Source organism: Candida margitis (assembly GCF_024628925.1).
Source record: "Candida margitis strain CBS 14175 chromosome Unknown scaffold45, whole genome shotgun sequence".
Taxonomy (NCBI): Eukaryota; Fungi; Ascomycota; class Pichiomycetes; order Serinales; family Debaryomycetaceae; genus Lodderomyces; species Lodderomyces margitis.
Window position 1 is genome coordinate 15,137 of NW_026261741.1, and position 20,955 is coordinate 36,091.

General features: G+C 38.9%; 11 protein-coding genes across 11 annotated transcripts; 7 read left to right on the forward strand and 4 right to left on the reverse strand. All coding sequences in view use genetic code 12, as the record gives it.

The window, feature by feature from the left end:
- Positions 1 to 429: 429 nt before the first annotated feature.
- Positions 430 to 2,088, reverse strand: CANMA_000484 (uncharacterized protein; the record flags this gene model as incomplete). The annotated part of the gene is made up of 1 exon (XM_051817149.1): positions 430 to 2,088. One exon carries the CDS (start codon positions 2,086 to 2,088, stop codon positions 430 to 432), a length of 1,659 nt encoding a protein of 552 aa, XP_051673859.1.
- A 1,628-nt stretch (positions 2,089 to 3,716) lies between these two features.
- Positions 3,717 to 5,060, forward strand: CANMA_000485 (uncharacterized protein; the record flags this gene model as incomplete). The annotated part of the gene is made up of 1 exon (XM_051817160.1): positions 3,717 to 5,060. The coding sequence occupies one exon, from the start codon at positions 3,717 to 3,719 to the stop codon at positions 5,058 to 5,060; it is 1,344 nt and encodes a 447-aa protein (XP_051673860.1).
- A 165-nt stretch (positions 5,061 to 5,225) lies between these two features.
- Positions 5,226 to 7,851, forward strand: RFC1 (replication factor C subunit 1; the record flags this gene model as incomplete). The annotated part of the gene is made up of 2 exons (XM_051817171.1): positions 5,226 to 5,276; positions 5,332 to 7,851. The coding sequence occupies 2 exons, from the start codon at positions 5,226 to 5,228 to the stop codon at positions 7,849 to 7,851; spliced, it is 2,571 nt and encodes an 856-aa protein (XP_051673861.1).
- Positions 7,852 to 8,340: 489 nt separating this feature from the next.
- On the forward strand, positions 8,341 to 9,774 carry MKK2 (mitogen-activated protein kinase kinase; the record flags this gene model as incomplete). Its single annotated transcript, XM_051817182.1, has 1 exon — positions 8,341 to 9,774. One exon carries the CDS (start codon positions 8,341 to 8,343, stop codon positions 9,772 to 9,774), a length of 1,434 nt encoding a protein of 477 aa, XP_051673862.1.
- Positions 9,775 to 10,098: 324 nt separating this feature from the next.
- CANMA_000488 (uncharacterized protein) lies at positions 10,099 to 10,431 on the forward strand (the record flags this gene model as incomplete). The annotated part of the gene is made up of 1 exon (XM_051817193.1): positions 10,099 to 10,431. One exon carries the CDS (start codon positions 10,099 to 10,101, stop codon positions 10,429 to 10,431), a length of 333 nt encoding a protein of 110 aa, XP_051673863.1.
- Positions 10,432 to 10,518: 87 nt separating this feature from the next.
- On the reverse strand, positions 10,519 to 11,757 carry CANMA_000489 (uncharacterized protein; the record flags this gene model as incomplete). Its single annotated transcript, XM_051817204.1, has 1 exon — positions 10,519 to 11,757. The coding sequence occupies one exon, from the start codon at positions 11,755 to 11,757 to the stop codon at positions 10,519 to 10,521; it is 1,239 nt and encodes a 412-aa protein (XP_051673864.1).
- Positions 11,758 to 11,961: 204 nt separating this feature from the next.
- SPO7 (Nem1-Spo7 phosphatase regulatory subunit) lies at positions 11,962 to 13,419 on the reverse strand (the record flags this gene model as incomplete). The annotated part of the gene is made up of 1 exon (XM_051817216.1): positions 11,962 to 13,419. The coding sequence occupies one exon, from the start codon at positions 13,417 to 13,419 to the stop codon at positions 11,962 to 11,964; it is 1,458 nt and encodes a 485-aa protein (XP_051673865.1).
- A 316-nt stretch (positions 13,420 to 13,735) lies between these two features.
- Positions 13,736 to 15,169, forward strand: GWT1 (glucosaminyl-phosphotidylinositol O-acyltransferase; the record flags this gene model as incomplete). Its single annotated transcript, XM_051817227.1, has 1 exon — positions 13,736 to 15,169. The coding sequence occupies one exon, from the start codon at positions 13,736 to 13,738 to the stop codon at positions 15,167 to 15,169; it is 1,434 nt and encodes a 477-aa protein (XP_051673866.1).
- Positions 15,170 to 15,557: 388 nt separating this feature from the next.
- CANMA_000492 (oxysterol-binding protein) lies at positions 15,558 to 16,895 on the forward strand (the record flags this gene model as incomplete). Its single annotated transcript, XM_051817238.1, has 1 exon — positions 15,558 to 16,895. The coding sequence occupies one exon, from the start codon at positions 15,558 to 15,560 to the stop codon at positions 16,893 to 16,895; it is 1,338 nt and encodes a 445-aa protein (XP_051673867.1).
- Positions 16,896 to 17,390: 495 nt separating this feature from the next.
- On the forward strand, positions 17,391 to 18,839 carry OSM1 (Osm1p; the record flags this gene model as incomplete). Its single annotated transcript, XM_051817249.1, has 1 exon — positions 17,391 to 18,839. One exon carries the CDS (start codon positions 17,391 to 17,393, stop codon positions 18,837 to 18,839), a length of 1,449 nt encoding a protein of 482 aa, XP_051673868.1.
- Positions 18,840 to 19,152: 313 nt separating this feature from the next.
- On the reverse strand, positions 19,153 to 19,814 carry CANMA_000494 (60S ribosomal protein eL33; the record flags this gene model as incomplete). The annotated part of the gene is made up of 2 exons (XM_051817260.1): positions 19,153 to 19,457; positions 19,796 to 19,814. 2 exons carry the CDS (start codon positions 19,812 to 19,814, stop codon positions 19,153 to 19,155), a joined length of 324 nt encoding a protein of 107 aa, XP_051673869.1.
- Between the last annotated feature and the right edge of the window lie 1,141 nt (positions 19,815 to 20,955).

A 20,955-nucleotide genomic window follows, 5' to 3' on the forward strand; every position in this document is an offset into this window, starting at 1 on the left:
TAACCAGACACATATTACATATCACAAGTTGTGAAAAAAACAAAAAGCAAATAAGCTTTACAAAGGCAGATGTCATTTAAAACAAGAAGTATGGCTTTGAAAAGGTCATGGACAATGCCCCTCATTTCTTGTAAAGGAATTGCCTTGCTCCACACCAGGTTCCATGTCATAAGTAGTCTTTGTATAACAAATTTCGCGAAGCATATTGGTGCTTAGTCAAATTTGCAGCCACTGTTTCAAGTATACTTGCACGAAAAAATGACATTAGAATCAACAAGGTCATGAGATATATTGTATTCCAGACTCTAACTATCCATAAAAGAGTTCAATGAAGTCTATAAAATTTTAAAAATCAATCAACCATAAAGGACAATAAAGCAATGCCAATTGAAACAAACTTTTTTTTTATGCTCGCAAAATCAAATTTAACTAGTTAGAGGATAGGATATCATGAGGGTACCTTCCCACATTCAGCTCTTGTCGAGAATGTCCACGGGATGGGGGATGTGCCAGTTCGTCTTTCTTTGTCATTACTTCTACCATACTTGTATCAACAGACAGGTCCGCTTCGTCTGCATCATCATCATCAGCAGTCCTTTTGTCCTTTTCGTGTGGCTTGGATGTGCCAACCTCTTGAGCTGGTGTGGCATCACTTGCAAGATTTGCTTCAGTAGATCTAAGTGCTGGGTAAGCAGGGGGCATGTCTTCCCTCGTCATAGATTTATGGCGTTTGTGACTTGGTGATCTATTCGTAGGATCAGCACTGGAACCAGATTCAGGCTGCCAATGGTGAAATTGGATAACGTGTTGAAATGACTGCATCGATTCCTGCAGCGGCTGAACCAGTTGTTTCTTTTGTTCGTTCAAAGGCTGCGCTGGTATCGGGTTAACTTGAAGAGTCGATGTAGCCCCGGAAGGAGATTGTAAGAATGGGGACTGTTTTTCAGAAACTTGAGGGTCACGTCGTAGGCTTTTTGTCCTTGTACTTGGTGTACCTCCACTTATACTTGCCAGCACGGGCATTGAATAATGCCGCTGGTGACCTTTTGTTCTTTTCCCAGTAGACGAAGAAGTTGTTCTAGGAACACGAAATGGAGTCGTTGGAGTGTTCAAGTTGGCAACTGCTGTAGCTCCAATTTTGGCGGGTGATAGAGGTCGATCTTGGGATGTTCCTGAAACTATGCCTCCTCCAAATCGGAAACCCTTTGGCTGCATAGGGCTTGTACTGAACTCTTGTTGAAGATCAGCTCCCGAAGCACGTTTTAACGGAAGTTGAAGATTAGCATTTTGAGCTGCCTGCAAAGCTTGTAGTTGTTGTTGTTGTTGTTGCTGCTGCTGCTGCTGTTGAAGATTGTGTTGTATCTGCCTCTGCTGGGCCTGAATCATCTGAACCTGTTGCTCCAGCAGAAGCCTTGGTTGTGTTAATTGGGGATTTGCCCAACGAGAAGTCAGGGGATATGGTGGGTTTTGCTGAGGTGACGGTTGATACGGCAGACGTACATTTAATTCTCTTGCTTTAGCTTCATCGGTACTTCCGGGATTTACACCAGCGAGCAATTGGGGGATTTGGCTTGCCGGTATTTGTGCCTGCAAAGCCAACTGGATGATATTTAAGCTCTTGTTTGCACTCTCGGCCCGATAAAACTCTTGTTTAGTACGTTCTTGCTCTCCTCTCAACTTCATTGCTTCAATGAAAGCAACTTCACTAAAAGGGAAAGAAGTGACATTGGAACCCAAGAGCATTAACAACCCAGGGTCGCTTATTGTTTTTTGTGGAGATGATGGTGCGGTAGAGGCAGAGTGGGGTTTCTGAATAGATTCATTCAATGCTGACAATGATGGGATAGAAGTCGTGTGTTGTTGTTGAACTTGAATTGGCTGTGCCTGAGGTGGTTGTGATGCTATCAGTAACCCTATATATGGTGACTGAAGTATGCTTGGTGTTTGTGGTTGTGGCTGTTTTGAATGTGAATTCCCCACCGGCCGAGGTGATGGCACCCCTTTCGGTGTCTTTTGTTCCTTTTTTGTTGTTTCCGAATTACTTCTCGCATGGTTGTCATCTTTATCCTTGTTCGTATTAACACTCATGAACGATCGAAGTGATGATAAACTCAGTTACTTATGAGGGGTGGTCATTAGCTTTTTGTGATTAGTGTCGCTGCTGCTATTAATTGACTCAGATGATGAAAAGTAAATTCGTCATATGTGGTTTTAAGAAATATTTAGTTTCCAAATGCAAGTAATTAAACCTTTATGTAATGTACACTTTATTAAAAAACACATAAGTCGCTTTTTTTTTAAAAAAATTGTGATTAAAAGAGAACAAACAAAAAATGTGAACGCCACAAAAACGAAAGAAACAACAAAAAAAAAGAAGGACAGAATTTCAAGTTCTAGCCATAAGAGCTCAAAGGGGACAACAGTTTAGATATTGACAGGGACTGAATATATACACTGCAGATAACAAGTTGGAGTGTTTCTAATTGCTTTTGTCAAATGTGGCTTTATACGCCAGTTGAGGGTTTGATTTTTGGCTTCTGTGTTGTGATATTATTTAATTGCTATCACTATCATATCTCGTTCGATAGGAAGATTGAAGAAGAAGAACAATTGAGAGACATACATAAACACAGAGCTTTTACTGTAACAATAAATGTTGGGTGTAGCAGCAAACACACACACATAAATCTAGATCTCTTTTTCCTTTATTGAATGTTTTATTTTTTTTTCACCCTTGACTTTTGCTTTTCTTTTTAATCATTTATACTTTGTGTGGAAAAAAGAGCAAAAATATTCATTGTTTAGATACATATATATATATTTATTTTTAGTTTCATTCTTTTAATTCTTTCTTCCTTGGTTTTAACTCTTTGTTCTTTTTTTGGGTGTTGTACATCGCGCAGATCGTATTACTTTATTGCTAACTGGTTGCTGATCATTTGTCGAGGAAGCGAACTCCAGAGCAAAATAGGTACTGCAATATAGAAAGTATGTCTATGCTTTTTGCTGCTTAAAGCAATTGCTACACAAGCTGTTTAGAGACTACTAAAACCCCTCTTTTCACCCTTCCACGCCCACTATCATCACTAAGTAAACTAACTTCATTGAAAAGACGCGTGGAACCACTGTGTATTTTACAGATCAGCTCGAAAGCCTCACTAATGGGGAAGTAATATAATTCTTCACTTTTTTTTTATTTTTTATTACGCACGCTGTGCTATTTATACGTGATTGAAATTCAATCTCCTCCTACAGCCTGCATAAACAGATTGGAATAACCTCTTTTGCACTTTCCAATATGAATGCTTGCATGGTGCTGGAAATCTTGGGTGCCTGGTGTTGCAAAAACGGCCTTTTGAAATCGTAATGTCGTCGTTGGTTAAACGCGACACGACATAATATACTTGAATCCATATTGATGCCAACATGTATATCTATTTACACATGGATGCACAGTAGGTGTAGGTGTACGTTCTCTTTACCTCAATAACAACATCTGCAACCTTTACAATCACTGAATTGTAAGTGTGTCCTGGTCCAGTTTTCGCTGTTCTATGAAAATAGAACAACACATTGGTGAAAAAAAAAAACAAAAAACTGAAATATTGAAGAGCTTTTGCTGGAGTATGAGAAAGTAGTCCAACGTCAATTACAACTTCCACAACTGCCCATCAGAAACACTTTGACTCCATTCAACAATACTTGATGCATATAGTATGGGTAAAAATAAAAAGAAAAGCAAGAAGCAGGGCGATTCAGAGGACAATACCAAACAGCCTCAAAATGAGATCCTAGAATCCGACAAAGAGGTAGACAAGATCGAAGAGGATCCAGCAGAAAATACACCAGCCATGTCAAGCTCAAATGGGATATCAGAAGAAGAGCCTCAAGTAGATTCAGTTGACGACAAGTCTCTTTTAGAAAAGTTGCAACAAGCGGAGAGGGAAAGGGACGAAATAAAACATTCCTATGAGAATTTGGTCAGTAGGTTGTCATCATTCAAAACTGTTTTTGCTAATATGAAAAAGGCAGAAGTAGAACTAGAAGAAAAATCGGACCTATTGGAGAAGTTGAATGAAGAGAATGACAAGTTGAAGGAAGAAAATAAAAGTTTAAAGAGTTCTCTCAAAGATGAAACATCCAATAAGATAGATCCCAGCCTGTATATGGAACTACAAGAACAAAACACCAATCTCAATAACGAATGTGAAAAATTGAGTGATACATTGACCAGAACTAGGCGCGAGTACACCTCAACAATTGAGGAATTGCAAGATGAGAAATACAACTTAGAAAACGAAAACTCAAAGTTGTCAAAGCTAGTGCACGAGTTGAAGCAAGAGCTCAACGATCTCACAATAGCACAAAGTGAGTTTGACCAAGAAAAGAAGGATTTGGCTGATTCTCTCAATGTTTTCAGAGAACGACTCGAGACAAAACATGTGGAGGTCAATACCGCCAATACAAAGATAGAAGAACTAACCGCTCACTTGTCCATAAATAGCGCTTCATATGAGAAGGAAAAGATGTCCTTATTGGAAAAAATTAAAGCATTGAATGAGAAAGCAGAAGAGAAAGACAACACGATTGAAACACTACGGGCAGAAGTGGAAGGCTTGAAACAGAAATTCATAGAGTCTGAGCTAAAAGCTACAGAAGTTTCCGATTTGAAAAAAGAAATAAACAACAAGCAACTCCTTATAGGAAAGCTACGCCACGAAGCCGTGATATTGAACGAGCACTTGACCAAGGCATTGACCATGATGCAACAAAGAGGAGAAGGTTCGAATAAAATGGTGGATGCGGAGTTGCTATCTAATGTTATAATAAGCTTTTTGCAATTTCCTCGAGGGGATTCCAAGAAGTTTGAGGCATTGCAATTAATCAGTGCATTGTTGGAATGGGATCAACTGCAAAAGATTGCCGCCGGTTTACAACATGTATCAAACCCTAAAGGAGGTAAAGCTAAAGTAGATGCTAACGGAAACGAGGTCCCCACAAGACAAAGTTTCGTGTCATTATGGACTGAATTTCTTGAGAAAGAGTCCAACGGGAAGTAAAGTTAAATATATCTTGCATTTAATGAAAATATATGTAACCTGCGTAACACGCGTAGAAAGAGTTCTACAGTGAAAAAAAAAAAATATAAAAAATTAATTCTTCTGGCCCCTACACCTTCAACGCGTTATTCTGGAATTCAAAAAGCAGGGGGGGGTGTTTTCATAATGGTTAATATTCAAGACTTTTTCAAGAACAAACAGGGGAACCCCAGTACAGTATGTCAATACTCAATGGATCGAACTCAATTGATTACTAACCAAAACTATTTAGAAACGTAAAGCAGAGGAGATGGAATCAACAAGCGCGAAAAGGACCAAACCAACAGCAAAGCCTAAACAGGAAGTTATAGATTTAGACGATGACTTTGAGTTTGACGATGATGATGATGATGATGTGATAGATATAGAGCCACCGAAGAAGCCGTCTCCCAAGAAGAAGCAGTCTCAGTCTTCTTCACCCCGGAAACCGCAAGCCAAGCAATCAACGACGACGACAAGAGAGACAAAACCAAAAGCTTCTAATCCCAGTGGAGATGGGGAATCTATCGATCAAGTACTTGCTAAAATTCCCGAGGCAGAGTTGCCCGAAGTAAATGAGGGCGAAAAGCCAAATTTCTTTGCTCTTAAGGCTCAACAAAACGTGACGGCTTCCACGCTGATTGAATTGCCTGCGGCCCAGCCTAATTGCCTAACTGGGTTGACAATAGTATTTACTGGTCAAATGCCTTCGTTGGACCGAAATACTGCTGAGCAGACTGCTCAACAATATGGTGCAAAAGTCACCAAATCAATCTCGAAAAAGACAAGTTTGGTTGTGATTGGATCAGATGCTGGCCCGTCGAAAGTTAAAAAGATTAAAGATTTCAAAATTAAAGCAATAGATGAAGCAGGTTTTATACAATTATTGTCGAGTATGCCGGCCGATGGTGGTTGTGGCGAGGCTGCCATAAAGGCTAAGGAAAAGCGTGAGCAAGAAGAGAGGAAAATTATTGAGGATGCAGAAAAGGCAGAAAGAGAAGAGAAGGAGCAGGAGGAAAAGAGGAGAAAGAAGATGATCCAAGAAAATGCAAGCCAGAATGCCTCGAGTGGAGCTTCGCAACTGGCTCCTGTATCGCAAGAGGTTCCAGCAAAGGATAGATTGTGGACTGACAAGCATGCGCCAAAGGATTTCAATCAGTTGTGTGGAAATAAAGGCCAGGTTCAAAAATTGCGCAATTGGCTTGAACATTGGTTTGAGAATAAAGCCAAAAATTTTCCCGGTGGACTCGAAAACCCCAACTCATACAGAGCTGCTTTAATTAGTGGACCTCCGGGGATTGGTAAAACCACTGCGGCCCATATGGTTGCCAAGTCACTAGGCTTTGACGTTTTGGAAAAAAATGCATCCGATGTTCGTTCTAAATCGTTGTTGAATGCAAATATCAAGTCGGTGTTGAACAATACTTCCGTCATTGGCTTTTTCAAGCATCGCGGCGACGAGGAGCAAAGCAACAACAGTAGAAAGCTTTGCTTGATTATGGATGAAGTCGATGGTATGTCAAGTGGAGACCACGGTGGTGCTGGGGCCTTGTCTCAATTTTGCAGAATTACAAATATGCCTATGATTTTGATCTGTAATGACAAGTCACTACCAAAGATGAGAACATTCGACAGGGTGACATTAGACTTGCCATTTCGAAGACCAACTGAGAATGAAGTAAAGAGCAGGTTAATGACAATTGCATTACGCGAAGGTATCAAATTAGATCCAAGTATCATTGGACAGTTGGTCCAGGCTACATCTAACGATATCAGACAAATGATAAACTTGCTTTCTACTGTTTCCAAAACACAAAAGCTCATTGGCGCAAACAATGTCAAAGAGATACAGGCCAGCTGGAAAAAACAAATCATTTTAAAGCCATTTGACATTGCTGGTAGGCTATTATCGTCTGGGCTTTGGACAAGCCCTAAGCAAAATTTAAATGAAAAGCTCGATTTGTACTTTAATGACATTGATTTTGCTCCTTTGATGATCCAGGAAAACTATTTAAACACGAGACCAAGGCTTGCAGGACCTCATATTAAGCATGTTGCCCAGGCTGCTGATGACATCAGTTTATCGGACTCCATAAACTCTTTGATTAGGTCTAGTGAGCAACAGTGGAGTTTGTTACCTTTCCATGGTTTAATGTCAACAGTAAAGCCTTCGTACGAAGTAGCTGGCCAAGTGACTGGTAGATTGAATTTCAGTGCTTGGTTGGGACAAAACTCGAAACAAATGAAGTATCAAAGAATGCTACAAGAATTGCAATATCACACCAGAGTCAAGACGTCGACTACAAAGCAGGAATTACGCTTGGATTACTTAAATCCTTTGTGGGTTAAATTAAACACCCCAATAAAACAGCTAGGGGAGGCTGGAATTGATCAAACCATTGATACAATGGATGAGTATTACTTGACAAAAGAAGACTATGATAATATAAGTGACATGTTAAACAAACCTATTGATTTGGATAAGAAAGACAAGGCAGCATTTACTCGTAAGTACAACAATGCTATTCATCCTACGGTGATTTACAAGACTGGAAATTCATTTGGCGGTAAAAAAGCAGCACCTGCCAAGGTCGATTATGAAGATGTTGTAGATGATGATATGGAAGATGTTGACGATGACAACGATGGCGAAGATAGCGATAAAATTGACACAAAGAAAGACAAGTTGATCAAACAGGTACCAGCGGGAAAAGCAGGGTCTGGTGCCAAGAGATCGACCAAAGGACAAGCCAGAAAGAAGCAAAAGAAGTAAACTACTAGTCATTGCATTGTAGCTAGATAAAGTTTTAAAACATTCTAATTTATGCATATGTAGATCCCCTTTCTGATGGTGTGGTTTAATTGCAGTGCGAAGCCACGTACACGTCTCGTCGCACTATTTAAATTGCGCGTTTCATTTTCTTTTTTTTTTTTTTCTTCCCTGTGAGAAAAACGACGAAATGAACACAAAGTGTGGTAGTCTTTTTAATTTTTTTTCCATCGTTTCAAGAAAAGACGAAAAACTCTCAAGAAACACACACAGTTATTGTGATCATTTCAACCAATCCTCTTGTTTCAGGGTCCATTTAATCTGAGCACACACACCCTTCAACAAGTAAACAGAGTTGACTTCAATTTGGTAAATTAGTTGAAAGCTACCCCCTTTAAACTTCACGACCACAACCACCGCCAGTACCACCACCACCATCACCACACTCCTTTCCAATTGTTAGCCACAGGTGATAGATACCCACCCATTATCATGACAGACCCTCCTTTGTTTAATGTACCAAATACGCGAAGACAGCATAACCGACAGCTACCTTCATTGGCAATTCCACCAACCCACAATAATACTAAACCAAACTTACAATTAAATGCCGAGAAATCGCAAGATGTAGGGGAGGTGCGATTCAGCCAGTTGAATATAGGCGATTCGCAGCAAGACCCGCGAGTGCAATCACATTCACATTCACAATCACAATCACAACCACAATTGCCCTCTCAGTTTGCCAAACCACCCCCGGTAATAATGAACCCAAACTCCACATCGTCGTCATCTATATCATCGTCCAGCCCAAACACCGCACATTCTTCAACATCCTCGAACTCTCCAAGATTGAAAAGGAAACCACCACCAATTTCGACAAATACGTCTAAAGTTGAAGAAAACGAGAAGATACGACTTTGGGAAACCCAGAATGAAGACAGGGAACTACATCGATGTGAAGACTCAAAGCCAAAACCTGGCCCACTTTTGGAGAACAAACAGTATCTCGAACAGCTAACTTCCCACGACTGGCATATTTGTGCAAATAATAATCTTATTGAAGAAGTGGGAAAATTAGGCGAGGGAAATGGAGGATCAGTTACAAAATGTCGAGTCCTGAGATTGCAAAAGACACAAGTTTTTGCTTTAAAAATGATTATTGCTGATTCCAATCCGGATGTCCAGAAGCAGATATTTCGGGAATTGGATGTAGCCAAGAAGTGTCAACACCCAAACATTGTTAAATACTACGGCACGTTTCTTTTGGAGAGGCAGTCAATGATTGGAATAGCGATGGAGTACATGGATGGCCATTCATTGGATGCGATATACAAAGAGGTTGCAAAACGAGACCAGACTAATCGAATTAGTGAAAAAGTTTTGGGTAAAGTCGCAATCTCAATCTTATCGGGACTAGATTACTTACATCTGAAGAATATTATACACAGAGATATCAAACCGTCAAATGTTTTACTAGATTCCAAGGGAAACGTCAAGCTATGTGATTTTGGTGTGAGTGGCGAGGCAGTTAATTCCTTCGCATCTACATTTGTCGGTACACAATACTATATGGCTCCAGAACGTATCATGGGTAAAAATTATTCAATTTCCAGTGACATTTGGTCGTTAGGAATGTCTATGTTGGAAGTTGCCAACGGAAAATTCCCGATTGACGTCTCACTAGGACCAATTGAGGTGGTTGAGATGGTGCTGAGAAGTGAATTAACTTTGAAAGATAGCGTAGCTGACAGTATTTTTTGGTCTCCCGAGTTTAAGCGATTCATAGCTAGATGTTTGATTAAGGAGCCGCTGAAACGACCTATACCGAGACTGCTTTTGGCCCATGATGAGTGGTGTTTGGCACAACTGAGAGAAAAGGTGAAGATGGATAAATTTGTCACAGTTGTTTGGAAGTTGAATGGGTAAATAGATTCTTAATTTAGAGACAGCACAATAATTTTTAATAAATCTTAGATAGATATGATAAAGTTGACTTACAGCATCAGCAAAAGGATTCACGCTTTGCACCCATTAAAGAGGGTCGTGTACTCAACACAGATTTTTCCCTTTTCTTCAAACCAATCAAAACCTCACTGAACATAATTTTTTTTTTTTCTCTCAGGCTTGAGAGGTTAGCTGGGTCTGCAGAATATTAACAATATCATCATCCCTGCAGTGATCTGTACCGTGGCTGTTCCTTTTCATACATTTTTATAACACACTGGCAACCATTATACTACACCAGACATAATGCCTGTACCATTCGAAGGGTTTATCCCATATGCCATCATGACAGCCTTCTTTGGCTTGGCTGGTCACGGTGTTCAATTTATCAGATACTGGGACAACGGTTGGAAGAATGATCGTTACTTCTTAGACCAATGGGACCACAAAATGATGCAAAGAGATTTCTATCTAACAGGGACCCATCGAGGTCAAACGAGTGAGCCAATAGCTCCAGAGAGCTTCAAGACGATTGAGCAAATCGAACAAAGATACTACACACCATACAGGAACCAATTCTTTAGTTTGAGAGACAGGTTGTTTAGAGGATATGTGTTTGGTGATTGGAACTTTTCATAGAGTTGGTGTGACTTGTATAGTAATCAGATGTATAATTTATTCAAATCAGCAAGAAAAAAGAAGTGTTGTTTTTTAAATGAGATGTACCTATTTAAAATCCTTATAAGTCCACTTTTCTGTGACTTTTTTGGCGTATTTTCTCTTTTTATGAACAGGCACTCTACTTTCAATCTTTCCGGTAGATTGTAGGTTTGCCATTTGATCATAAAATAGATTTCCTTCTGGTTTCAAGTTTTTCAAGTTACTAGTTAATTCATCCGACAATTTCAACTCTAATGGAGTTTCAGTAGGGGTGTATTTATGCAATTTGTTCCTCTTTGCACTTCTTGGTTTTTCAGAAGGCTTTGTCCTTGATTTAGCTGCAGCCTCTTCCTCTAGTTGTCTTTGTAGAATTTCATCCAAATTAGAAAGATCCTTCAACCGTTTCTTCAAGTCTTTAATTTCCTGTTCCAATGTGACTCTCTGCTTGTGTTTGGCTTCTCTGTTCCTCTTTGTTTTTGTCTTAATCTTTATTTTTGTAGGCTCATTTATCGACAAGGAATAATCCTTTTCAGTTACATCATTTGTTTCAGCCTCTTGTTCTTCTTCCCCATCACTATCATCTGACAACATGTTATCATTCAAAGTAACAACAAGCTCTTGTATCTTTAATCTGTGGTCCTCCATCGACTGCCTAGTCAACTCTCTCTTATACTCCACACCATATTCCTGATTTATCAACTCTTTCCACGACTCCAAGGATGGGTTATATGATTTTCCTGCGTGTATAATTTTCTCCGTTAAGTCATTCTTGGCAATTTGTATAGGATTGACACGCAATGTGGATGGTACTACAGTTGCCTTGGTGACTTCTGCAGTTGAAGTACCATAATCGGGGATTTTTGATTTCTGCTTAGCAGAGCTATCATCATCCCAGAGATCTTCGCTGTCATCATTCACCAAGCCATCTTTCTCAATCCTTGCCATAGTAATACTTCCCTCCTTGTATTTACCACCACGCAACTTCAACAACCTCAACATATCTGTTTTCTTGACTCCCTGTACTGTGTCATTCTTCTTAGCACGGTTATTAACCAAGGCTGGAACTTTAGACTTGTTGGCCAAAATCTCCTTTGTCTTGAGTTTCTTTGGTGCCTTGTCCTCCTTCAAAGTATGGTTGGGTGTTTCATCAATGACAAAATCATCTTGTGGTAAAGGGCCCTTGATTATTTCCTCATCTCTTACTTCCTGAAGCTTTGATTCTAAATCACCTATGTCCACATTCTTTCTCCATGCTTTCTTGCCCTTCCTTGAAGGTTGCTTTCTCGTTTTAGCTACCTCACTCATGATAATCGTATGTGTATGTGACTTGACAAATAGTCTGATTCAATTTATTTTGTGCAAAAAAAGCAAGAGATGAGGTTTATTTTTTTTAAAAAATTTGGCATTCCACAGTTACACAAAAATAAAAATTAATATGCAATTAAATATAAGAGGAACTTCTCCACCTATCTTATTTCCTCTGTGAAAGAAAGGCCTTCCTAGAGCTAACTATGTAGATGAGGCCAACTTTAGTAAATTATGTTCGCTCAATTTCGAGGGGATTGACTGTGGTGGACTTGAGGACGTCCTCTTGCGCCTTTTCAACTGCTGCTTTTTTTCCAACTTGGCACCATTTACAAAAGACAACAAACTGTTTCTCCTCCTCACACCTTCGTTGATCCAGAACTCACTTCGATAGATCTCCCAGCCTTCTCTAATGTCAACATTAAATACTCTGGCATTCAATAGCAACTTTACGTCTGTAACCCCTATACGAGGTTGACATTGCGATTGACAGGTGACTAGAAATACTTCCACTCTTGAATCTTTATTCTGAATGGAGTTGGGAGAAATGCTGTGAGAAATACTCAAAGCAAAGTTGACCACAAGAAGTGAAAGTTCTCGTATCAAGTCTGTTATTTTATCTGCAAGTGGTGTCTTTATCTTCACCAATCGAACATTCAACTGCCTCAATCCCTTATTTGTCGAAGATAGAAATTTTCTAGGGAGGACAATCGTTTTCTGATACTCTCCTGATAAATGATACAACAATAATGTGATTACTGTCGATATCAAGAAAAACTTCAAAATCAATCTCGTTGTTCCAGTCGAAGATATAGAGGGGTCCAAAATGAACAAATGATGGGCCAATCCAGCAATAATTGAACACAATATTGCCAAAAAGATCAAATACTTTCTTCTCATTGCTCGTTGTTGTATGACTTGTTCCCTCAAGCTTTCCTCCAAAATTAACAAGTTTCTAAAAACTTTTCCCGATGGCGGCATGGAAGTATATCCTGTTCCAGACTTGTCTAGTGATCTATGTGACTTTTCACTTGGTTCCTTGGATCTCCTTCGTATTTTCCCACGCAGCTTGCTTGTCCGTTTGCTTGGAGTATCTTCAGGACTTGGGGACATTGTTCTTCTTAAAGGAGAAGAAGATCGTGATGATGTTGAACTTCTTTTACTCTTTGGCGTTTCTTCAACTTCAAAACCAGACTTCAAGGGCACAGTTGAGTGTATTGTTTTGCTCGGAGTGCTCTCATGCTGAAGATCAGCCTTTTCACTATGTATAACATTTATCTCATCTTCATCTTCGTCTTCATCTTCATCAGAACTATGGCTTCTCACCAACTTCTTCAATTGATTTCCAATATCTAGTCTGGACTTGGAGTCGTTATGTTGTAGGTCTAATGAGCTTTGTGAGGCTATGTCGTCAGAGTCGGAATATACCACGAAATCGTTGTAACTGCTTGACGGTATGTTGTGTACATGTGAAATTGTCAAACGCGGGGATTTTGGATGCTCGGGTAGAGAAGTAGCACTCGTGTTCGATGAGCCTGGACTGTAGCTCTCGCTGGCATTAGGGATATCTAATGAACTCGAATTTGACTGATTCTGGTTTAATTCTGAACTATTGGCATCATCAGATTGAGTTGATGCCGATATGGAATTATCACTTGCCATGTTTTCGGATACTTCTTGCGTGATGGCAAAAGATCTAGAATGATCGTATCAGCAGAGTTTAAGGTAGTGATGTATTGGTTCTAAATGACCTCTCGTGATTCATAGGCAGTTACCCAACTCCCTTTGATGTGGTATCAACTTTAATATCGTATGCTAGTTGAAATAACTTTTTCTCAAAGTTTTTTTTTTGTTTTTATTTTTACTTCTTCCACCAAAACAGAAACTTTGGTTAGATCTCTATCAACAGTTATACAGTGCTTGATCGGGACAAGAGGCAATCGATTGAAGGTACTTCTAACGAGGAAATACACAAGCAATGTCTTCCTTGAAACAATTAAAAGAGAGCTTTGTGTCAGATTTGACTGGTGGATCAATTGAAGAAATCTACTTGGTGACGTCGGTGGCCCTAACATCATACCTAGCGTACAAGTTCATCAATGACTCAATCACCCAATTGCCTTTGATTTATGATTACGTCATTAACGTGTTGGCCATACTTGCAGCCATTACAATTTACAGCAACAATACTGCTTTTCTACATTACTCAATATTTATCCCGTCTTTGCTAATTTACGTCCTCAATCATTATACAAGCAATGACAAGATAAGAAAACACAGACCATCAAACAAGCCAAATGATGACCTTTTGTCCCGAAAGCAGTTCCTCACTGCTTATAGGTCGCACATGTTGATAATTACCAATTTAGCTATTTTGGCAGTAGATTTCAGAATCTTCCCCAGAAGGTTTGCCAAGGTAGAGACGTGGGGTACTTCGATGATGGATTTAGGAGTGGGATCGTTTGTGTTTTCAATGGGATTGGTAAACTCGAGGCAATTGATCAAAGCTCATTCCCTGTACAAGTTCAACTTGAATGCCTACCTTAGAATAATAAAGCAAAGCACGGTCAAAGCACTACCCTTGTTAGTGTTGGGATTGGCTAGGTTTGTCAGTGTAAAACAGCTAGAGTATCAAGAGCATGTCACCGAATATGGAATTCACTGGAACTTTTTCATAACTTTGGGATTATTGCCAGTTTTATTAGGAGTCTTGGACCCATTACTTAGCGTTTTACCGAGAGTAGTGGTTGCATTTGCTTTAATTGCATTGAATGAATTATTGTTAAAGAAGACGAAAGTGCTTCTGATAATTTTGTCTAGTGAAAACAGGATGGATAACTTGATAACAATGAATAAGGAAGGCCTCTACTCGTTCATGGGATACTTTGCTATATTCGTATTTGGCCAATCGTTTGGATCGTTTGTTCTAACTGATTATCCTACAAAGAACAATTTGATTTGCATAAGCAAAACTAAAGTTTCTCGCAAAACTACCAATTTCCTATCTGTCCCCACAACACAAGGTTTGCTTATATCAACTGTATTTTATCAAGTTTTGTTCACGCTTGTACGAAATTCTGATAACTTTACAAGCATTTCGAGGAGATTGGCCAATGCTTCGTACGTTTTGTGGGTGGTTTCCTACAACTCTGTGTTCTTGTTGGGTTACGACATAATAGACAAATTGATACCCGGGAAAACCAAGGCTGCTTCCGAATTGTTGGAGGGAGTTAATAACAATGGGTTGTTTGCATTTTTATTGGGTAATCTCTTGACTGGATTGATTAACATGCTGATCAACACGTTAGAAGTTTCCAATACGGTTGCCTTTTTGATTTTAATTGGTTATAGTGCCGTATGGATATCTACAGCGATAGTATTGAATCGCAAACACGTTTATATCAAGCTATAGAGTATAGACTAGAAAAAGGTGGGAAATAGTAAGTGTGACTAAGTATCTGGCTAATGCTACGTAACTCATGTACATGTATAGACGTGATGAAAACATAATTTATTCACAACTGAACCAATTCCATACAATCCGAATGGATCCGTGGGTGTAATACAATGGCATCACAATAATATGTATGCTCGTATAGTTCGTAGATGACAAAATAGAACTCGGGGGGAGAAGAAAAGGAAAGAAAAAAAAAAGGAAGAAAAAGAAGTCGGTAATCAGAGGAGCGATAGAACACACATACTTTGATTAGTATTCAGCAATACTGCAGTGAGAATACCCCCCTCCCCACTATCTACTTTAATTACTGCTAAGCAATCACTTTGTTACTCCAACTAATAATATGGCATCCGACGCTAGACCCGACTCACCTTCTTCGGTATCCTCAAATGCCTCAGCCTCCGCTTCATCGGCTGCTAGTTCTCATTCATGGACATCTTTCCTCAAATCAATTGCATCGTTCAATGGCGATTTATCTTCATTAACTGCTCCGCCATTCATATTATCACCTACTTCGCTTGTGGAATATTCGCAATATTGGGCCGAGCATCCTGATTTGTTCGTTGCTCCAAATAAGTTGACTGTTTCTGAGGATGCCGAGGCAGCAACAGTTGATGCCATGAACTTGAAAAGAGCTATTGCTGTTACCAAGTGGTTTATATCTACTTTGAAATCTCAATACTGTTCTAGAAACGAAAGTATGGGAAGTGAAAAGAAGCCTTTGAACCCCTTTTTGGGAGAAGTTTTTGTTGGGAAATGGGAAAGTGAAGAGTTGGGAGAGACCATCTTGTTGAGTGAGCAAGTTAGCCATCATCCACCTGTAACTGCGTATGCCGTCAAGAATGCAAAGAACAACGTCATGTTGCAAGGATACAATGGTATCACGTCCAAGATTTCCGCAACGTCTATAAACATCAAACAATATGGACATGCCCTTTTGGATTACAATGATTTGAAAGAAAGCTATTTGATTACCTTGCCTCCGTTGCATATTGAAGGGTTGATTACTGCTTCACCTTTTGTGGAGTTAGAAGGCACTTCCTACATACAAGCTTCCAATGGTTACTTTACAGTTATAGAATACAGTGGAAGAGGATGGGTTTCAGGTAAGAAGAACACATTTAAAGCGAGAATATACCGTGATTCCTTTTCCAGCTCATCAAAGGAAAATGCTTTGGTCACAATACAAGGTCAATGGTCTGGGAAATCATACATTGGAAAAGGATCAGCAACTCCACAATCCAAGTCTTCCGAATTGTTTTACGATGCAAATGCATTAAAAGCGGTACATTTGACTGTCAAACCCATTGAAGAACAGAAGGACTTTGAATCAAGAAGGGCATGGGAAAAAGTTGCTGACGCAATAAAGAAGCTGGATTATAACTTAATCGCCGAAGAAAAGTCAAAGATTGAAAACGAGCAAAGAGAATTGAGAAAGAAGGAAAAAGAAACCGGAACCGAATGGAAAACTAGATGGTTTGATCAAGTTGATTACAACAAAGGATCCGAAGATACAAACGTAGCACCACCAGATGATTTCGTCAATTTAACCAACCAAGCCAATTTATCAATCCACAATGCGCCTCTGGGCACATTAAAGAAATCAAAATACGACCATGGGGATGCAAAACATTGGAGATTCAACCCTGAAAAGTTTGAAAGGGATGATATAAAGATCTAGGTGACTTATTTAAGCTGACTAGTGGATTAAGTTTATATATACTAAAGAGTGTAGACCTGTTGTTTCAATGAGTTTTATCATTATCCTACGCAATTTCTTGTTTTCTTCTTTTTTTTGTAAAAGCGCGGAATTTATGCACAGAGTCTTTTGTTCTTTATTATTTTATTTTTTCTCGGCTTTTAAATTTCCTTTTTGGCTATAGAAAATCAGTTGATCTTTTTCCCCAAAGGTTTTTGTTAACGAATCAAATGACATGGACAATTTAACACTGCAACTCCTTCCTTGCCTACTCCGCATCTGGATATATAAATAGAATACAGGGAGAAGCACAACCTTTTACTGAATTCTTTTGAATTACCCATCATTTCCTTTTCCTTTTCTACCAAAGTGATTTATTTCAAACGATACGTCCTTGTCACCCTTTTCATTTTACTTTTAAGCATCCAGGTCTATCCACTATTAAAATCAGTGGTTGCAAAGTTTTTTCCTGCCACTATGCACTCGCCAACTAGTCAAACCATTGTCGTTGGTTCAGGACTTGCGGGGTTGACTACAACGTTGCAGCTTATTTCGCATAATCATAAAGTTACCTTGATTGAAAAGACTTCCAAATTGGGTGGTAATTCAATTAAAGCTTCATCTGGTATCAATGGGGTTCCTACAATATACCAAAATAATGATGATACTGTTGAAGTCTTTAAAGACGACACACTCAAGTCTGGAAAAGGATTATGTAATCTTGCTTTAGTTGATGAATTAACATCACGATCACGTGATGCAATTGAATGGTTGACTCAAGACTTGAAGATTGATCTTTCGCTGGTTACCCAGTTAGGTGGGCATTCATTTGCTAGGACCCATAAAGGGGCTGGTAAATTACCTCCTGGGTTCGCCATAGTTCTGACTTTGGTTAAGCGTATTGAACAGATTCAAGAAAGTAACCCAGACATCTTGACTATATTGAAGAGTAGTCGTTTGAGCAAAATATTATCAGAAAATGGCAAAGTCAATGGAGTTCAATATCAAAATGAAATCACCAATGACTTGAAGGATGAACATGGCGAAAATGTAGTGTTAGCAACTGGTGGGTTTTCAGCAGACACTCAGAATTTGGATACATCTTTGCTCAAACAATATCGTCCAGACTTACTCCAATTCCCATCGTCCAACGGTGAACAAACAACAGGAGATGGACAAAAAGTTGCCTTGCGGGACGTGGATGCTCATTTGATTCAAATGGATCAAATTCAAGTCCATCCAACTGGATTCATTAAGCTAGACAATGTTGAATCCCACTGGAAATTCCTTTGTGGCGAGCTCATGCGTGGTATCGGAGGTATTTTGCTATCTCCCGCTGGGAAAAGATTTGTTAATGAATTGACTACAAGGGATGTCGTTACGGATGCTGTAATAAAAAATTGTCAAGTGAAGCAAGAAAACGAAATGAGTTTGCCAGTTGGGACTTATGTCTCTGTGCTTGTTGTTAGTGGTGACGACTATCCAAAAGCAGCAAATCATATAGACTTTTATGCCTCCCAAGGGTTACTACAAAAGGGGACTGTTGAGGATTTATTAAAGTTGTTACAAAAAATCAACCCTGAGAATGAAAAATTAAATGTTGGCAGTTTGCAACAAGTACTAGATGATTATGGTAATGATGTGAAAACCAAACAAGATCCATTAGGTCGAAGCGTATTTGGAGGTGCAATATCCTCTCAATTTTACTTTGGCTTAACAACGCCAGTATTACATTTTGCCATGGGTGGAATTGAAGTGGATTCCAATGCGCGTGCAATAAACGCTCAAGGCAAAGTGATCCCAAACTTATACGCTGTCGGTGAGGTTAGTGCTGGAGTTCACGGCGCAAATAGGCTTGGGGGAAGTTCCTTATTGGAATGTGTAGTCTTTGGCAAGATTGTTAGTCAACAAATCTTGAACAGTTGATCTATATAGAGGTATAAAGTCAAATTACAGAACAAATTGTCTTCTTCTTCGATGGTTATCAATATTTATATAATGCTTTTTTATATTAACACCAAGTCATTAACTATAAAGTTACACACTTTCGTCATTCTCTTCCCCCCGATAACTGAACAAATAAGGAATGTTTTATTTATATTCGACACCCAGTCCATTCAGTTATAATATGTGAAAAATTTGTAGGTTTTGCTTTTGATTTTGAGACCCTCTTCATTTTGTATGGTTTATCGTATGTTTTCATTTAAGCTTTTCATGAAATCAATTTCAATTAATTTGCTTAGATGTTTGATGGGTACAACATAATTCTAACTGAAGCACCGAAAGTCTTTGGTGGCAAGTTCTTTCTGAAGTTAGCTCTAACTAAACCATTGTTACCGTGGGTTCTAGCAACTTTACCCCAGATGACTCTGATTTTTGAACCTCTGATTTCCTTTTGAGCTCTGTAAACGTAAGCGATTCTTTTACCCAAGTAGAATTTGGCGTCTTGAGGAGAACCAACACCTTCAATTTGAATCAAAGAAACCTTTGGGTTGGTGACGTTCTTTGATCTTTGGTAAGAGATGTGTTTACCTTTAACGTATACTAGAAAACATCAAGTTAGTATTTAATGCCATTGGAAGCGATTTAGGGAAATGCATTTCTGGAGGAACTATGTGAAGTCGACACACGAGTTAGGAAATCAGCCTTTTTGACAGAACATACAAATGAAGTAATGAATGGTCGGTAGGTTCTCTCCAATCATACTTCTGTTGCAACTCTAAAGCTATCCATCATAAAAGCTTTGAGTGATCCTCAAATATTCTGTTCCACTTAATGAACTAATTTCTAACGTGTATCGAAACGTTCAAAAATAGTTGATTACTCCAAAGAATCGTTTGCTATTTCATTCCCTATATCTCATATTCATTTCTAAAACATACATCTGTGTGATTCAGCCATTGTTGATGTTGTATAGGTTGAGGTCTTGATTAACTCTAATGACTAAGGTGAAAATTTGAAGACACAAGTTTTTTTTTTTCCTTCGTACTGTGTGTACACTCAATGGTGTAAACTATGTATTATGTAATCTGCCACGCACTAGTTACGTAACGCTGAGAATCATAGTTTTGTATGAGAATTCCTATAATTTTTCTTTCTCTCTCTTTATGTTTGAGTAAGGGTAGCGCCTTCAAATTACTACTATTAAATATTAGCCCTATGTGAGTGCACGTGCAAGCCCTTCTAACATTATGATTTGACTGCAAAAATGTGTCCGCCAAATATGAAGTAGGCAATTGGTGCAAACCAGTTTCAAAATCTGACCCTTTGTCAGAGTCTTGAATTTATAAAGGTTGTGAGATTAGGAGTTCAGAAACTATATTGCCTAGTTGGATAGAACTTGTTACCTTTTGAAATTTCAGTTTTTTGCAAAAGCCATTTGCCAGTAGCTTGAGTTTGACACAGATGAAAGGTAGAGTCAGATCTGCTAGCAATGTACTGAAACAGTCTAAATTAAAACAAACTATATCTTGCCAAAATTTATCAGATTTGACGTAATCGTTGATTACGAGCTGCTTTAAGTAAACAACGTTTCAGTACAAGTACGAGAGCAAACAGCCACAGATAAGCCAAAGCTAATAAACAACCTGTATACAACCTCCAGTAAATATCCCCACTCTTTTCTGATCAGATATATCCTTGTCGATTTAGCACATGCAGCTTATACTTTTTGCAATCACGAGTTTGCATTTCAAAAGACAGAGACCATTTACACAATAGAGAAAGCGTATAAAAAGGAAGCAGCTTAACTGTAACTACGAAAGATAACGGCAAACCCCAACCACTATAATAACAAAAACAAGGTGAAGGTGAGCATTTTAATTGTTGCCTTAGTTTTCTTACTTTCATTCTCTCATTTTTCGGTCCTTGTCCATTTCCTCGCAAAATATATAATATAATAATCTATTTCATCAAAAGAACCCAAGCGAATGACACACAAAAAAAAGCATAATTTGGAATCGTATGTCATCGCGAGTTTCTGTCATTCATTCAAATTTGTTACATCACTTATTTAAAGCTAGGACGCAAATCAAGTCAATCG